The sequence below is a fragment of the Cenococcum geophilum genome, assembly GCF_001692895.1.
Source record: "Cenococcum geophilum 1.58 unplaced genomic scaffold K441scaffold_30, whole genome shotgun sequence".
Taxonomy (NCBI): domain Eukaryota; kingdom Fungi; phylum Ascomycota; class Dothideomycetes; order Gloniales; family Gloniaceae; genus Cenococcum; species Cenococcum geophilum.
This window is the reverse complement of record NW_027137588.1, coordinates 787,079-802,148: the sequence shown is the minus strand read 5'-3', so window position 1 is coordinate 802,148 and position 15,070 is coordinate 787,079. Positions and strand designations below refer to the sequence as shown.

The following is a 15,070-nucleotide window of genomic DNA, read 5'->3' as shown; positions in this document are numbered from 1 at the left end:
CCGTCCACCATCGCCAACTCGTCCATCGCTAGTCCACATCTCTACTACTCAGCTCCTTCACTCCTCCGTCCCTCAACATCCCTTTCCGGCCTCGAATTCTCCCTTCCTGCACTCCAGCTCGCCTTGTCGCTCGTTTTGTCTCCCGTATTATTCCCCTTTGTTGCTCCTGCCAAATCCCGCGTCATCCGCCGCCCTGTGGCTTGCGCGGCTGAACCAACGAAAGCTGCTCTAAAAAACCTTGGGCTTGTCCGCGTTACCACTTTAATACCATCGTCCTGGTTGCGCGAGAGGCCACTCGCTTGGCAATTGTAAACTTTCAGAATGCCTCGACCAAGAGGTAAGCACGATATCCGGCCCTTGACTATATTTTACCTTATTCCCCCTTCACCCGCTTCACCTGGCTAACGTGTTTCTTGGCTCCTCCTTAGTTCTTTCCTTCATGTCAGAATGGGGCGGCTCACCTCGCAAATCTCCAACTACCGCTGAATCTCCCTCACCTGCCACTTCTCCGGCAAAGCAAGCCAGCTTCTCCGTTCAACAAAGTGCTCCTACCGATGCCTCCGCGTCGACATCCCAGCTTGAAAGCTACTCCAGATCCTCGCCCACTGCTGCACAACACCACAGATCTGATTCAAGGCCTTCGTCACGACCAGTATCCATGATCCAAACATACCAGCCACCGGTAATGGAGGTGGGTCACGACACGCTACCCGAGCTGCAGCGTATCTTCACCTTTTTGAACAGCCATTCAAACAAGCTATACCAAGAAGGCTATTTCTTGAAGTTTCATGACACCGATTCTCGTAGGTTATGACGCCATTAATCATCATTTTATCGTGCTCACAGCTGCTAGGTGGACGGCCTGCGCCAGACCGGGTTTGGCAAGAGTGTTTTGCTCAACTCGTAGGCACCGTTCTGTCCCTGTGGGATGCCAGTGAGTTAGACAAGGCCGGAAGGGATGCCAATGTGCTCCCAAGCTTCATCAATCTTACAGATGCCGCAATCACCATGGTATGTCTTCTCCCTAATTTATCATGCTTTCGCTAGTTACTGACTTCCAAAAGATGCCTTCGATGCAATTAGGCGACGGTCAGAAACTAGAGAACATTTTGAGCGTCTCAACGGCGGCGAGCAACAAATACCTATTTCACTTCAATTCATTCAATTCACTCACGCAATGGACTGCTGGCATCCGCCTTGCCATGTACGAACACACAACGCTGCAAGAAGCATACACAGGATCTTTGATTGCAGGCAAAGGCAAAACCCTGAACAACATCCGCACCATTCTAGAGCGAACGAGAGTAAAGCATGAAGATTGGGCCCGTGTTCGGTTTGGAGCTGGAACCCCTTGGAGACGATGTTGGTGTGTCATAACACCCCCGGATGAAAAGGAATACACCAAGCTACAAAGGACAATTAGGAAGCAGAACATGTACGATCGCTCTCCGGTTATCCTAAAAGGCGACGTCAAATTTTATGACACCAAGAAATTCACGAAAAGGACGAGACCCATTGCTACAGTTACTGAAGCATATTCGGCTTTCGCTATTTATCCGCAATCAAAACCTCTCATTGATCAATCCACCCTCGTTAAAATTGAAGGAAAGATTACGATCCACTCGCAGCCGGAGTCTGTCACAGAGGGGTTTGTATTCGTCCTGCCAGAAGTTCATCCTGCTGTCTCTGGGTTTGAAATCATGCTACGGTTCCTGTTTCCCGTATTTGACACCTTTGCCCTCTATGGCCGTCCCAACAAACTAGCCTCGGACGTTCTTGACACTCGAGGGTTAATGTTTGCCATGCCAACAAACAGACGCTACGGTTACCTTGAAATGTGGGACGTCGTCAGTCTTATCCACACCGAGGGAAGCCAGACTTGGTCTGGGCGACAATGGAGGAAGCAACTGAAGGACCTCACCTCGAAGCGGATGACTGCAGGCCCAAGCCGTGACAGAAGCAGAGCAAGTAGTCGGAGAAACACCGTCAGCAGAACGAGCTTACCTCCATCGCGCAACGGGACCTTAAGATTTGACGAAAGCGCATCCATTCGCTCACAGCCGTCTACCCGCAGAACCTCTCCAACCCGCGCTGGAGAAACGGACGGTCCTCGACGCGTTGAATCGGCGCCTCCCGTCACGTCTGGACTTCCTCGCCATCAACGTTCAGTTTCAGAGGCCCATGGCTACAAACAGTATCAGTCGGACAATCCGTCTCGATTAGCGTACGGCATCGGCGCAAATGATCAACACGATATTCCACCGCCTCCCCCAGAACATCGTGTTCTAAATGGCGAGAATTTAGCCAGCCCACAACGTGAGGCTTACGACACAGCTTCAGAAGGCGACGAACGTGGAACTCCAGAACCGCATTTCCTACCTAATCTACAAGCCTCGGCTTCTGCAGCTCGGCCTCGAGGACCCGTAGCGTCACCACCCGCTTTCGCTCATGCACCAGGTCAAAAGCCCCCAACGCAGCCATTCCAGCCCCTTGAATTACTGAAAGCAAACGTACAGATGGACTCAGCTACACTCCATCAATTGGCAGATGCCAGTCACACACCACTGCCTGTTACTCTAGCAGCCGCTGGAGCAGCTGCGGCATGGAGGGGCCAAGACACATTCAAGAATGATGGTAGGCGGAGTGGAGAGTATGAGAGACGTATGGAAGAGAGGAATCAATGGGGTTCTTACATGGATGCTAACAGCAGAGGCTTGCCAGCTGACCAGTCTGCTTATCACCCAGGGATAGTTCCTAGATCCGGTCAAACGGGCAATAGACTACCCACCATCCCTGCCTCGCCGTATGTTGAACAGCCCGAATTTTCCCCCGGCCCGAATGCATCGTTTCCCCCAGCGGGCCCTCCAGTCCCCGAACACGCCGAGATTCCCCAATCTCAGCATTACACCGGCCAACACGGCGAGCTGGACCCCACTTTAGATGGAAGCGGTCAGACACATCGTAAGCCATTGCCAGGCCGGTCTTTAACGCCCTCACGAGAGGANCATGACAATCCTTCATCACCAGCAAGCTCAAGTCTCGGCAGTTTACGAAAGAATGTAATCGATCCCGAGACACTCGACAACCTCGATTACATCGACCCATCACTACTCAACCCATCACTACTGAGAGCCCTCAGCAATTCGAGCAGTAATTACGACGATGACACTGCTTCTTCCTCGACCCCTGACTATGCTAGCACGAACAGCGCTGAATCTAGGAACAAAAAGTTACCAGTAAGACGTGAAGATCGCCCTCGAAGTGGCGTTTTGCGGAGAGTGGGAAATCCCGATTACGGGGTGCAGCAAAAGAAAGAAGAGACTTCCACAGACATTCCAGATATTGACTTTGGACCTACTTACGATTTAACACGCGAAGGAAGGTCGCGTCCCGGCACAAGCGGCACTATGACACAGGTTATTCACGACAGAGCATCGAGGTCCAGGGAGAGACTCGCAGAACTCGCGGAAGTTTCTAGTGATCGGAAGCGCGACTCGCAAATATCCGGCGGTGCTAGCCCTAACTCTCCCGAGTCTGCAAGAGGAACAGATGGTAGGAATGTTGCCTGGCAGCCTGGAATGAGTGTTACCGTCGGGGCTCAATCGAGCCGACCAAAGCTTGACCCAGAGGAATGGGTCCAGCAGCGTGCTACCATGGCCGCTCAGCCTCGAACGTCGCCAATACCTGCTCACGGAAGGAGCAAGTCCAGCAACACTTCGCCCGTAAGCCGCCAAGTCTCTGGAGACTGGTCGCAATTTCAGGCTCAGCATCAGCGAACACCAACTCTAGACTCACCGGGTCGTCCTCCCAGCCGTCCCCTCAGCCGTCCTCAGTCCCGAGGTGCAGGCCCGATTTTAGGTACAAACAAACCAACCACGCTGTCAGCCCGGGAGCAAGAAAATATTGCCAGGGCGACTGGTACCCCCTTGATAGATCTGACCAAGAACGCAAAAGATGCTCAACGTCCTCCGCCGGCGGGTTTATTCGGGTATGTAGAGCAACGGGATGAGCAAAGGGCGCTTGCAAAACAAAACGTAACTTCGGCCGCCGTGCAAGCCGAAATTGAAAGGCGCAAGATGGAGAATAAGCGACAGCAGACGCAGATGCAGATGCAACAGATGAGCTCGGCTCGGGGCAGCTACCCTAGCCCAGTCGCGACGGGAATGCCACGGAATTTCCCGCAGCCACTCGCCTACTCAACTCCTGGTCAGGGATTTCAGCAGCAGGGCTATTTCCCTCCCCAGGGGTGGGATGTGCAAAGTCCACAGCAACCGGTAGGACAGTACGGTGCTAATGGCTATGTACAGCAGTCTCCAATACAGCAACATACCCCACCACAGCCGTATGGAGCGTCGTGGGATCAAGCACAGGCAGCGAGACTTGCACAACAACAGGGTCAGTCTCGACGGTAGTCTATAATCAGAAGGTTGTCGAGCGAAGGAGAAAGATATCTATATATGTGCAAATGATGACTCGAAACAAATGGTTCGGTGGACTTGAAAGTGAATTGTACGATAGAAGCGGTTTTGGGATTAGGTTGCTTATGCTGGAAATGATCTCAACAAACGGTTTTACTCAAAATGGCATGGGATTCGGCATTTAGGGTTGCGGTTTGCATGGGAGCATTTGCATCTTGGGCATTGTCATTCCTTTTGGGGTTTCTTTTCGTCACGCATGATGGTTGGTTGGGGCGCACGGTCTTAATTTTCCTGTTCACATCATACACCTTTAAACAGATCACACTGGTCCACCATTATAATTCCGACTGTAAATCAGAGATGGAGCATCGGGGACCTCCGCATGATCTAATTCTATGGGCTTGACATATTCTGTGTTGCTTTTCCCGTACCTTCCGTGATTCGTTGGTTGTACTCTATGGACGCGTCATCGATCCCTGCGTGGGTTTTGGTCACCTCTGTCAGTTTGTGCCCTATCTATATATCATTTTAATGGTGCCTAGCAATTGATCCGGCCATTCTATCAAGTGGCCGGGTGTATTACCAATCAATCTTTTTCGATCTTTCACCTCTCAAAGCTGAATATTCCTTAAAGACTGTGGCCTCACATGGTCCAATTCACTATCCAAGAGTCCAGTGAATATGGCCCAACAAAGTACTAACTGCAAAGCTCCTCAAAACAAGCTCTGAGCAGGCTTCTTTGAACTACTCCAAGAGGCCGCGGCGCGATTAACAGAGAGGCGATGCGTCTCGATTGATCCGTTAATCTGCTAGACACCCTGTCACATCTGCTAATGTAATTGGTTTCACTTCAATGCTTGCATAAAGGAAGTTTATTTTCTGTTCTACACAAACTACCATCCCTCACTTCCACGCAGCCAGTATTGTCTGTCTCACTCTGTTTCTGTCAACCATATATCTTTTAATGCTTATAGTGCTACATGGTTGGGAAACGGCGTAAAACCCCACGTAACGCTAGGAGATCAGAGAAATCTGCGATTATATTAACCGACAATGAATCAGAGTGGTATGGCATCCTGCCTTTTGAGCCCCATATTACATAGAGACGACCGTCCCCTTCTCAGGATACAGGTTGAAGTGCTTTAGAGCATTTCCAAGTTCTAAACAACCCCAACCCTTCTAACTACTCTACTCTAGATGCTATGGTTCAGGTTGACCAATGTCAGGAATGAATTTTCGTAGTAGCATATCTCTGATTCTGTTTCCTACAACCCCAAACGCGCACGAATGATCCATTCAACGCGAAACAGTCTCGCCTCCTTCCTACTATTTCTCTCAGCCAGATAGCCTAAGCACCGCCTCACCTGCACGCTCTCCCTCCCGCGCTCCCGACTCCACGCATCCCAAGCCCGCCCAACCACTCCCCAGGCACGCCAACAAAGCAAGCACGCAAACCCAGCCCAGCCCAGTTCCGCCCAAGGGAAGCAGCAGACTCAACCGGGAGCTTTCCTCGCAAACCTCACTAAAACCTCCCAGTGCAGTCAGCTATGGGGAGAAAAAAAAAACGCCCACGCTCGATGCAGCCCACCTAGCCTAGCCTAGCCTAGCCATTCCCGCCAAACCAAGCCAAGCCCGGCAACAAGACAACAAGAACTCCCAAACGAAGCCAAAGGGGGGAGCGAGGGGATATTTCCGCCCTTCTGGACTGCGAACGGGATAAAAAAATATGGAGGAATGTACAGTGTAGAAAGCGCAAGTAAAAGGTAAAAAGTAAAAGGTAGGAATGAAATCAGAAGACGGATTTCCACCGCTTCTCGTGGTGCTAGAAGGGCAGGTAGGTAGAAAGGAGCCAAGGGACGGAACCGCTCACGGCTCCGCAGGCCGCTTGGTCCCGCCTAGCTTTAGTTTGAGCTTGAGGGACGGCTTGGCCGCTGCCCTTGCTGGCCCCGCCGCCGCCTCGGGTAGGGGCGGCCGTTTCTGCTTCTCCGGGTTCTTTTCCAGCCCAGCGACGGATATGCTGGGCGTGCTCGGCGATGCGGGGGAAGGAAGTGCGGGAGCAGGGGTTGGTGAGGGTTTAGGTGCCCGGACGGGTGGAATGGCCGGTACGGGGAATTTGTGCGACGCTGCCGATGGTGTGGCTACTTGAATAGTCGGGGAAGGCTTGCGGCTCGTGATTTTTGGTAGGGCTGCTTTTGGAAGCTTGAGTTTGATGATACGGGATTTGCGTCCAGGAGCTGGGGGTTGAGGGGAACTAAGAGCGGGATTAGGTGAAGGGAGCATTTGTGATGAAGATGAAGGCGCGCGGCGGAGAGTGGGCCGAGGCTCTTGGGATTGAGATGGAGATGGAGTTGAGGTGGTGAGGCCGAGTGGGCGTTGAGCGAGCGGTTGAGGTGGGGGGAGAGCGACAGCTGGAGCTTGAGCCTGAGCCTGAGCCTGAGCCTGAGCCTGAGCCTGAGCCTGAGCCTGAGCCTGAAGGCCTTGACTGTGCCGATGCGCTAAGCTGGGGACACGTTTTGGTTTCTCAGGGTGTGGGTGTGGCGGTTTGACGTTAATGGTGTGGGATTTTGCGTTAGACTTAGAGATCTCCGTCTTTGGCATAACGAGAGGCGGGATAGGCGTGAGACGAACTCTTTTGGTGCGTGAAAACTTGAGGTTGCCCTAGAAGGAGAAGTTAGCCAAGGCAATAAAAGATGTGTAGAATACGGCACCTTTCCAAGATACTTGGCTGCCCAGTAGCGAGGATAGAGCAGTGTAATGGGTAAGCTGTCGTCAGGCTCGTACAAGATTGAGCAGATCTCAAGAAGTTCTTCGATTTCGTTGAGACTTGTATTGCGAGACCTGAAATCCCAATTGTTAGCTAAATATAACGATCTCCTAGGAGCGGAGTAGGATACCAACCTCAAGGCATCCTCCAAGGCACTCTGAAGGTGTACATCGTTCCCTATCTCCTCCTTGAGCGCAGCTACTGCCCCTTCAACGCTTTTCTTCCTAGTCAGCTCAGCCTGTCGATCCGAGACACCTTCCTCTCGTTCAATAATCAAGCCATTATTCAGTTCCTCGACCCGTTCGTTAGGTTTAAATTCTCCTAAAGCAATCTGTCCAAGGCCACGGCAAAAGATACGGAGAAGCTGGTCCTGGAAGTATGGTGATGGATCACACTCAATGCTGTAGAGCATGAACTTCAATATGGCAGAGTTCTTGAGCACCCCAAGGTCCATCAGACAGCTCCATGCTTTTAAGCGGACGGTGTCGGAGTTCCCTACTCGAACATATTGCATGAATTCTGGGATACGACGAGGGATGGCTTTGGTTTTCATTAGCGTAAGTTGGCAATCCAAGGCTGTAACAGTGTAGACGTTCTGGTAGGAGGGTATCCACTCGTCAATACGTTGATAGCGCTGTATCTCAGCAAGTGCATTTCGCTGGAATTCCACCTCGTCTGCTTCGTCTTCGAAGCTGAAATTGAAGCTGCTTGGTCCATTTGCGGTCGTCATAGTTTGAGCAAGACAGGACATGAGAATGGCGACATAGTGACAATCGGAATACTGGAAACTATTAACAGGGAGAGCACAATCCTGTCAGAAGCACTTACTTGATTATTCTGGTTGTCATTAAACTTGAGCTTGTCCATAAAGAATCTCTTCACAGGCATAGGCGCTTTCCCACTATTATCGCGGATCCTTGCAATAGCCCTGGGAATAGTGCACTGAATCATATATGCGCTCCTATTTGAGAAGTTATTTGGTCGTGTCATCGGGGACCCTGGGAGACAAAACAATTCTTGAAAAGCCTTCTCGAGGTGAAAGAGACCAATCCAGCCAAGCTCGTCCCTTGCCGAAGACGCGAGCGCATATGCAGCAAAAGTGCGAATTCCATGAAAGTATCGGCCGTCCATTAATGTTCGTACCATAATGCTAGATAAAAGTGGATGTCCGGCCTTCTGAGAAAGATATTGTATCGACTACAGTCGGTTAGACGAGCGACCTAAGTAGGAAAAGCGATACGTACCTGGAGCTGCGCTACGATATCCTTGTCTTGTTGTAACTGAGAGACATACATGTAGGAGGGCATGTTGAGAGCTGTCTTGCATATCCATTCAAAGTCTGCGTCAATGCGAATCCACTCATACGACTCTTGGTTCATTCTCTCCTCATCTTCTTTAGACCAATCTGTAAGTCTCCACTCTGCTACTTCTTCCTCAGACTGCAGCACATCTCCCAAGCAGTAGAGGAGGACGTCATCTTGAGCATCTCCAGAGATGTCCAGGCCTTGTGCGGCGGCAGCTCGCTCTTTTTGCCGTCGACTCCGTTTTAGCCGCTTGTACTTGGTATTGTAAGGAATCTCAACTTTGGTAAAGTTTGAAGTGATATCGACGATATGTTCATAAGGCGTGCCATCAGCTTCGTGAATTCTAATTGTCATGGGACCCTGTCGCCATTAGTAAATCGACGCTACATGTAATGCGAACACCTACCATGAAAACTGGTTGAACAAGTCCCGCAAATATATTGTGTGAATGCTCCTTGACCTCCCTCATGAAATCTGACGAATCAAGGAATTTTTCTTCTTGTTTCTGCGTAGGGTCACCCTGAACCTGCTTTATGATCATCTCAACCACCAGTTTCTTCTTATTAAACCTCGCATTACATTGAAATGACGGGCAACCAGCTCCATAAACCCATTGGTTGAAGAATGTTTCCAGTTTCTGGTGGCCTACTTTTTCGCAAATCCGGAAAAAGCCTTGCGTTGAAATGGAGCCGTTGTGCAAATCCCCGGTTTTGGCATTCATCAAAAGTCTCGAAATACAACGTTCGACCCCAGTTTTTCCACTCTGTTTGATGAGGCGATGGTGTAGAATGGAAAGAACCAGCGGTGCCTTCAGTTCCATAAACTCCATTTCGCCAGGATCTAGAGCAAGGATTTGGCCGAGTTGATACAGGCCAGGTCGGTTGACGTCCATTTCCACGACTTTGTCAGCCATTAACTTCTGCCGAAACTTGTAATCGTTCTTTCCGCAGAACATCTGGAGGCATAAATCTGTCATAAAATATGCACTGCCGACGATGACCCACCAATCTAAAGGATCTTTGGGTATAACGTTAATTCCGATCCATTGAGTGGCGAGAGCATGTATTAACCTCCGAGTGACGTTGTCCAAAGGATCCAATATATCCTCAGGAAAGAGTAATCGAGTACTGCATATTGATAGTGAAGCTGAGTTGGCAACATCGCTGGCTAGTTCGTCTACAAAGCATAATTTGTAACTCGTGAAAGGATAAGTATTATATTTGACTGTAAAATGGTCGATAGCCTTGAAAATGTTAGTTAAAATTTGACAAGACTTTACAGAATTACAACAGCTAACCTTAGCCAGACACATGCAACTGTTTCGAACTTCATCTGATCTGCCTGGAAGGCAAAAACCATGAACCCTAGTCGCATTTTGGCCCAGTTTCTCATCGTCATCGCTTTCTCTATAGTCAGACAGATCCACGTGCTCGAAAGGACCGACCGCAAATCCAATATGCTGAGGCAGAACAGGGGTGGCGCAGACGAAAGACACGGTTTTCCGGGTAGTATCTGTCGGGTTGACAATCTACAATTATTAGAAAAGTCCTCGCATTCGCGGGAAGACTACCCACCTCGTCCGTCATGTCTCCAGAGCAGACCACAGATATGTCAAGAGATTTCTCTTCTTCGCTCATACCCATGTAATCATCATCGCAATCACTACCCGTCGCACTGTCGTGCTTTTGTATACCGTTAGTCAAGCCATTCGCAACTACTCCATTGCTTGAACTATGACTATTGATGCCATGTGCCAGAGGACCAGGTTTCCGAAAAACGTCTCCCAAAGTTCGTGGGCATCGGATCAGGATCTCCCAGACGCATCGTGACGAAGAGTCGTCGACGCAGGGAAATAGACAGCACGCGGTGCCTGGAAAAGCAGAATTCCGGGTGTAGACATGGGGATACTTCGAATCCCCCTCCCTTGTCCCAACAAATTGTAAACCATCTCTGAACTCATCTATGGAATATTCAATATTGATCCTGATGGGAGCGAACAAAGTGCCATGCTCTTCTGCCGATTTTATGGTTGGGGTTTCAAGCACTGAAGCAGGATCAACTCCTTCCCGTCTTGTTGCCCCACCGCTGCGTCCGAGTAATGAGTTTTGTGCTGCCGCCGAGAATGGATCCAGCTCTAATATCTGAACATTTCGTGGGATATGTACCACTAACTCATCTTCCTCGCCGTTCCTCAGCGCTTCAATCCTTGCTTTAGGAAAATGGTATTGTGACAGCCCGGTTGTTGGATATAGCTGCAAACGCTTGTAAAGATCGCCGTAAGTGCGACCAGCTACTTTGCCTTCCACGGTGACATGCTTGAGAACGCTTTGCCGGCAGTTGAGTCGAACGTTTCTTAAATCCTTGACAGTCGGTTGAATCGTGATCTCAGTCTTTCCCTGTGCTGTACGCGAGGCAAGGTCGATATCCAGCTCGACCTTCTGGGAGAGAACGGTGAAGCCGGGCTCAGGACGAGGTGTCTCCGTTGGATCTGTAACGGCTGGCATGGCGCCGAGCGGGCCTGCTAGCCTCGAATCCTCTGCGCAGACTGTGGGCTCGCACTCATCTCCAGACCGCTTGGAGCTATTCAAAAGTGAGCTGGATGGCAGCTGATAGGGTGTAGCGCGAATGTGAGCTTTGGATCTTGGGTCGATGTGGCTGGTCGATAGGAATGTGCGTTGGGCGAGGGAAAAGGAAGGGCGTTGTCGCGCAAGAGTTTTGGATCGTGGAGGATTATAGGCGGTGCGGCGGAGGAGTGACAGGTGGCAGGCAGGCAGCAGACGCCTTTATGACTATAGTCTTTGAGCTTCTTGAACAGCTTTATCACAGCGCGATGCCCGAGGGGAACCGCGCCGACGGATTTTCCGAGCAGCCTTGGCGCATCTCACGGCTTGCCATCTAAATATCCTATTTTGGCTGCAGTTCATATTCTGGAAAAAGCGCTGACGAAGCAAAGCTTCACTAAAAAACATGCGCCCATTTTATTTGGCACGTTATGATTTATCGATTCTATCTCAAGTGTTAAAATAGTCATTGATATAGCTATGCCTAAGTTAGCTCCCAAATCGTGTCCGATCCTAGACTATCAAACACCACTCAGCCCAGCCGTAGCGTAAAAAGGACTCTTCAATCCTTATAATAAAAATCCTTCCGAAGCGAAAGCCGCTAATCATGGCAACTACTGCTTCCCTATGAACGCCAGCCAGCTCGCCATTTGTCGCAGAACGTTACGTGCAAAAAGACAAAAGCACGAAAAAGCACTCTCCTCCTTACCCGATCCACCAGACTCCAAGCCAGCACGGCCTAAACCCTTCCCCGCCTCCCACTTCTTTCCAGTTCATGTACATTAACCCCTCATCAAATGCACGAAAATAGTACACTTCTCCCCTTCGACTTCACCTCCGTCTTTCTTCCCGCCTTTCTTAGCCGGAACCTCTGCAATCGCTTCTACCTCAATCCTGTTAACCCCCGGACTCAACTTTCCCTCAAAAAGCGGCCTTCCTTTCTCCTTTACACCTTCACCTCCCTGTGCACCATTCACAGGCCTCGTAATCTCGAGCATACGCGTGTTATTAACAGTAACAAAAAGGCGGTACAGCCGACCAGTAAGCGCAACGGGTACGTACGGCACGATCTGAAGGTAGTGGTGCGTTGAAGGGAGGGTGATGGTTAGTGATTGCTGAGTTACATCCTTACTAGCCGGGATGGTAAAATTGAGGGGGTGCGGGAGATTGAGCATTGGATGCGTCGATAGGTTGATTGTAGGGATGAGAGAGTCAGCTGCTGCTATACATCTGTTAGCAAGGTTTTCTTAGGGAAAATAATCAAATATCACGACGGCCTTGCGAGGATCATATGCCCAACCTACTTTTTCCAGGTACTCTCCTAAAATTTTCGAACCCTGCTGGCTGAGGCGCATAGTAAGACTGTGGATGATGGCCCTGCGTTCCGCTATGATGACCTGCTGGGGGATTTGGATGTGGGCTCCCACTTGCGGGACGGGGCGTAGAATTCTGTGGTGGTAGCATCGCTGAGCCGGCCAGCTGAGGTACTTGCGCAGGGACACTAAGTCGTTGGCTCTCTTTCGGGTTTTCTGGGACACCGCTTGATAGGCGGATAGAATTGAGGGCCGGCGACTGGGTTGCCTGAGACTCGCTTTTCACGCCGTTAACTGCGGCAGGAGGTGAGACAGCTGCAACGCTCTGGTCTCTGTCCTGGCCAATTGGGGGTATAGAAGCTGAGCCAGGCCGGGATCCTCCAAACGGATTACGAGATGCAGGAGTTTGGGAAGGTGTACCGGACGAGGGTGGTCTTTGTCCGTTCATACCAGCTTGGACATGACGCTGTTGTCGCTCCAAAGCACCGCTGTCTACAATAACACCTGGGGTGCCTGAGCTGCGCCCAGCTGGCGTATCTGGCGCCGAAGAAGGGGCGGGACTAGCCTTTTGGCCACCAAATCGTAACTTTATGGATGGTTTCGGGGCTGACATGTTGATCTTGAGTTTTGGTTGTGGAGGCTCTTCAACCTTCTGCTTTGCTTCTTCCAATATCTGTTTGAAGTATTCCTATGAAATATGAGACACAATATCTAGAGTAAAACTAGGTGCGGGAAAGCTTACCTCAAATTCTCCCGCCAGGATATAAATGTCACTTCCGTCCTCGTTATACTCGCGTGCGTTGCGCCAGATCCAGCTAACTTCCTCTTCAAAAGCTGACCAGCTTTTCAGTTCAGTGATACCTGTAGGTGGGTTCCTTCCCTGTACACCCCTAACCTTCTTCTGCACGCCTGTTAGAGATATCGGATTCTTGATGAGTTGATAGTAGTCTTTTAGTCCTCGAGGGGGAAGATTGACGAAAGGTTGGAATATCTGCAAGCTGCTCCTACACGAAATTAGCTTTAGAGCATCTCCGAATTATGAAGTCTGCTTACCCTTCTTCCGTGTAGGTCATCATTCCCCTTATAATCTGATCCTGAGCCTGCTGGAAGGTCTTGCCAGTGAAGTCTGGATCATCATCCGCCTGGTCCGAAGCAGCAGATTGACGTCCAACTGATCTACTAAGTTTTGGCGTAGGCTGAACGGGTTGTTGAGTAGCCGCTGTTGCAGCCGCTCGGCGCGGTCTGTCACCACTCTCCTGGATGGCACCACTTGGCTTTTGAACAGCACCAGAGGTGCCATTCAACCCTTCGCCTGGTATAGGAGTTGCAACAGCGACGTATGATGGGTCCCTATATGCGGGATTGTGCTTGACCATGAAGTTGGAGGCTGTCTTTCGAATTCGTTCCGCGTCTTCATAAATGAGCGATTTCTTGTCGTTAAAAGATTTCGCGTTGTTGACCAGTCGTTTCACGTCGCTTTCAACACTAGCAAGTGTTGAGTACTCCCCGCGATTAAGCTTTGCCTGGATAAGCCCAAAGTGTTAGCATTTGCTAATTCGATATCGTAGGATGATATTTTATGTATTCTTATCACGTATGAGGGAAAGGGTTATTTAGCGCTATGGAAGCAAGTTTTTATTCTAGCTTAATATTGGGCACATTGAAATATATTCATTGTGTAGGTATCTGGATTGCTGAAGGGGAGATGATATGCGTACCTCGATGGTATCAATTGCGATAGGTAGGAGGATCTCTCGATAATATTCAGGTATTTCATTCTGCAGTAGTAATTCACGTTAGTCTCAGTGTCAGATGAAGGAGTCCCTTGAGACTTACCTTGTCTGGGAGAGTGAGGAAGTGAGTAGCGATATGGCGGCCTCTGCAAGAGATAATCAGCGGTGTGAGAAAGGCTAGAAATGCAGATTGCGACGGAACTCGCGCAAGTCAGATGCGACAGATGGTTGTAGAGGTCACTTACGTCTTGTCCCGGGCTGCCTTCAAAGACTCGACGAACTTCAAGCCCACGGCTGTCGTACTTTCCACGGTTTCGATGGTAGGTTCGGCGTCGCCCTAGACAGCCAAAATGCATCGTGTCAGTCATGCTGTCAAAGTGCATCTAGCAGTTCCAGCGTGCTGGAAGTAAGTGGAGTTGTCGACGGTGTTTTCGAAAGGTTGCAGAGGGGCGGCGCAGGTAAAGATGCTGTTGCTCGTCGAACCTAAGCGTCGCGCTCTTTCGACAAGGAGCATCTTGCCCAATCCCAACCCCAATCAAGCCTCCGTCTTCTATGCACCACCGACAATACCACGACGGGCGCATTTGATAGCACTTACCGGCAACTTGAGTCTCTTGGATGCGCGACCCTCGTTCTCTGGCGACGCAGCACCGGGCGCCTTCCGCTTGGCGTCACGCTCCATCTCGTCGCGAACACGGTCGCATGGACTAGACAAGCTAGAAATAAGGGGATTCCGGAAAGATAGATGTGGTGGTCGAATTGCAGCGATGCGCAACGGCTTCTATTGAGCCTCAACTTCAAACCTGCGCTTTCGACCCTGGCGTTTGTACGGCACTAGATTGGTCTGTGCGTCCAAGAAATCACGTGTCGGATGGCTGTGACCACAACAGTGAAAATCGGTGGGATCGCGGGAGCAGTTAATCTCATAAATCAGACGCTTCATGGAAAAATGGGGAAAGCACGTGCGCACCGTTCCC

At 50.4% G+C, this 15,070-nt stretch overlaps 3 protein-coding genes across 3 annotated transcripts; 1 reads left to right on the top strand and 2 right to left on the bottom strand.

Moving 5' to 3' along the window:
• The first annotated feature begins 174 nt into the window (after positions 1-174).
• Positions 175-4,496, top strand: K441DRAFT_171338 (uncharacterized protein). The gene is made up of 4 exons (XM_067640320.1): positions 175-337; positions 429-803; positions 854-1,011; positions 1,065-4,496. The coding sequence occupies exons 1-4, from the start codon at positions 322-324 to the stop codon at positions 4,410-4,412; spliced, it is 3,897 nt and encodes a 1,298-aa protein (XP_067502332.1). The 5' UTR covers positions 175-321; the 3' UTR covers positions 4,413-4,496.
• A 1,788-nt stretch (positions 4,497-6,284) lies between these two features.
• K441DRAFT_678656 (uncharacterized protein) lies at positions 6,285-10,990 on the bottom strand (the record flags this gene model as incomplete). The annotated part of the gene is made up of 8 exons (XM_067651176.1): positions 6,285-7,076; positions 7,127-7,256; positions 7,317-7,963; positions 8,011-8,379; positions 8,427-8,846; positions 8,893-9,729; positions 9,784-10,014; positions 10,061-10,990. The coding sequence occupies 8 exons, from the start codon at positions 10,988-10,990 to the stop codon at positions 6,285-6,287; spliced, it is 4,356 nt and encodes a 1,451-aa protein (XP_067502331.1).
• Positions 10,991-11,470: 480 nt separating this feature from the next.
• Positions 11,471-14,971, bottom strand: K441DRAFT_662455 (Bromodomain-containing protein). The gene is made up of 8 exons (XM_067649046.1): positions 14,692-14,971; positions 14,339-14,430; positions 14,197-14,239; positions 14,079-14,138; positions 13,414-13,883; positions 13,103-13,364; positions 12,352-13,048; positions 11,471-12,269 (listed from the first exon to the last, which is right to left on the bottom strand). Exons 1-8 carry the CDS (start codon positions 14,773-14,775, stop codon positions 11,830-11,832), a joined length of 2,148 nt encoding a protein of 715 aa, XP_067502330.1. The 5' UTR covers positions 14,776-14,971; the 3' UTR covers positions 11,471-11,829.
• Positions 14,972-15,070: the final 99 nt, after the last annotated feature.

What these genes read in the sequence shown, in the direction of transcription:
- K441DRAFT_662455 (XM_067649046.1), bottom strand. Translation starts at nt 14,775, where the DNA reads ATGGAGCGTGACGCCAAGCGGAAGGCGCCCGGTGCTGCGTCGCCAGAG. An exon ending in ATGACCTACACGGAAGAAGG is followed by an intron (nt 13,365 to 13,413) that starts GTAAGCAGACTT and finishes AATTTCGTGTAG; the next exon opens with GAGCAGCTTGCAGATATTCC. An exon ending in TCCTGGCGGGAGAATTTGAG is followed by an intron (nt 13,049 to 13,102) that starts GTAAGCTTTCCC and finishes CATATTTCATAG; the next exon opens with GAATACTTCAAACAGATATT.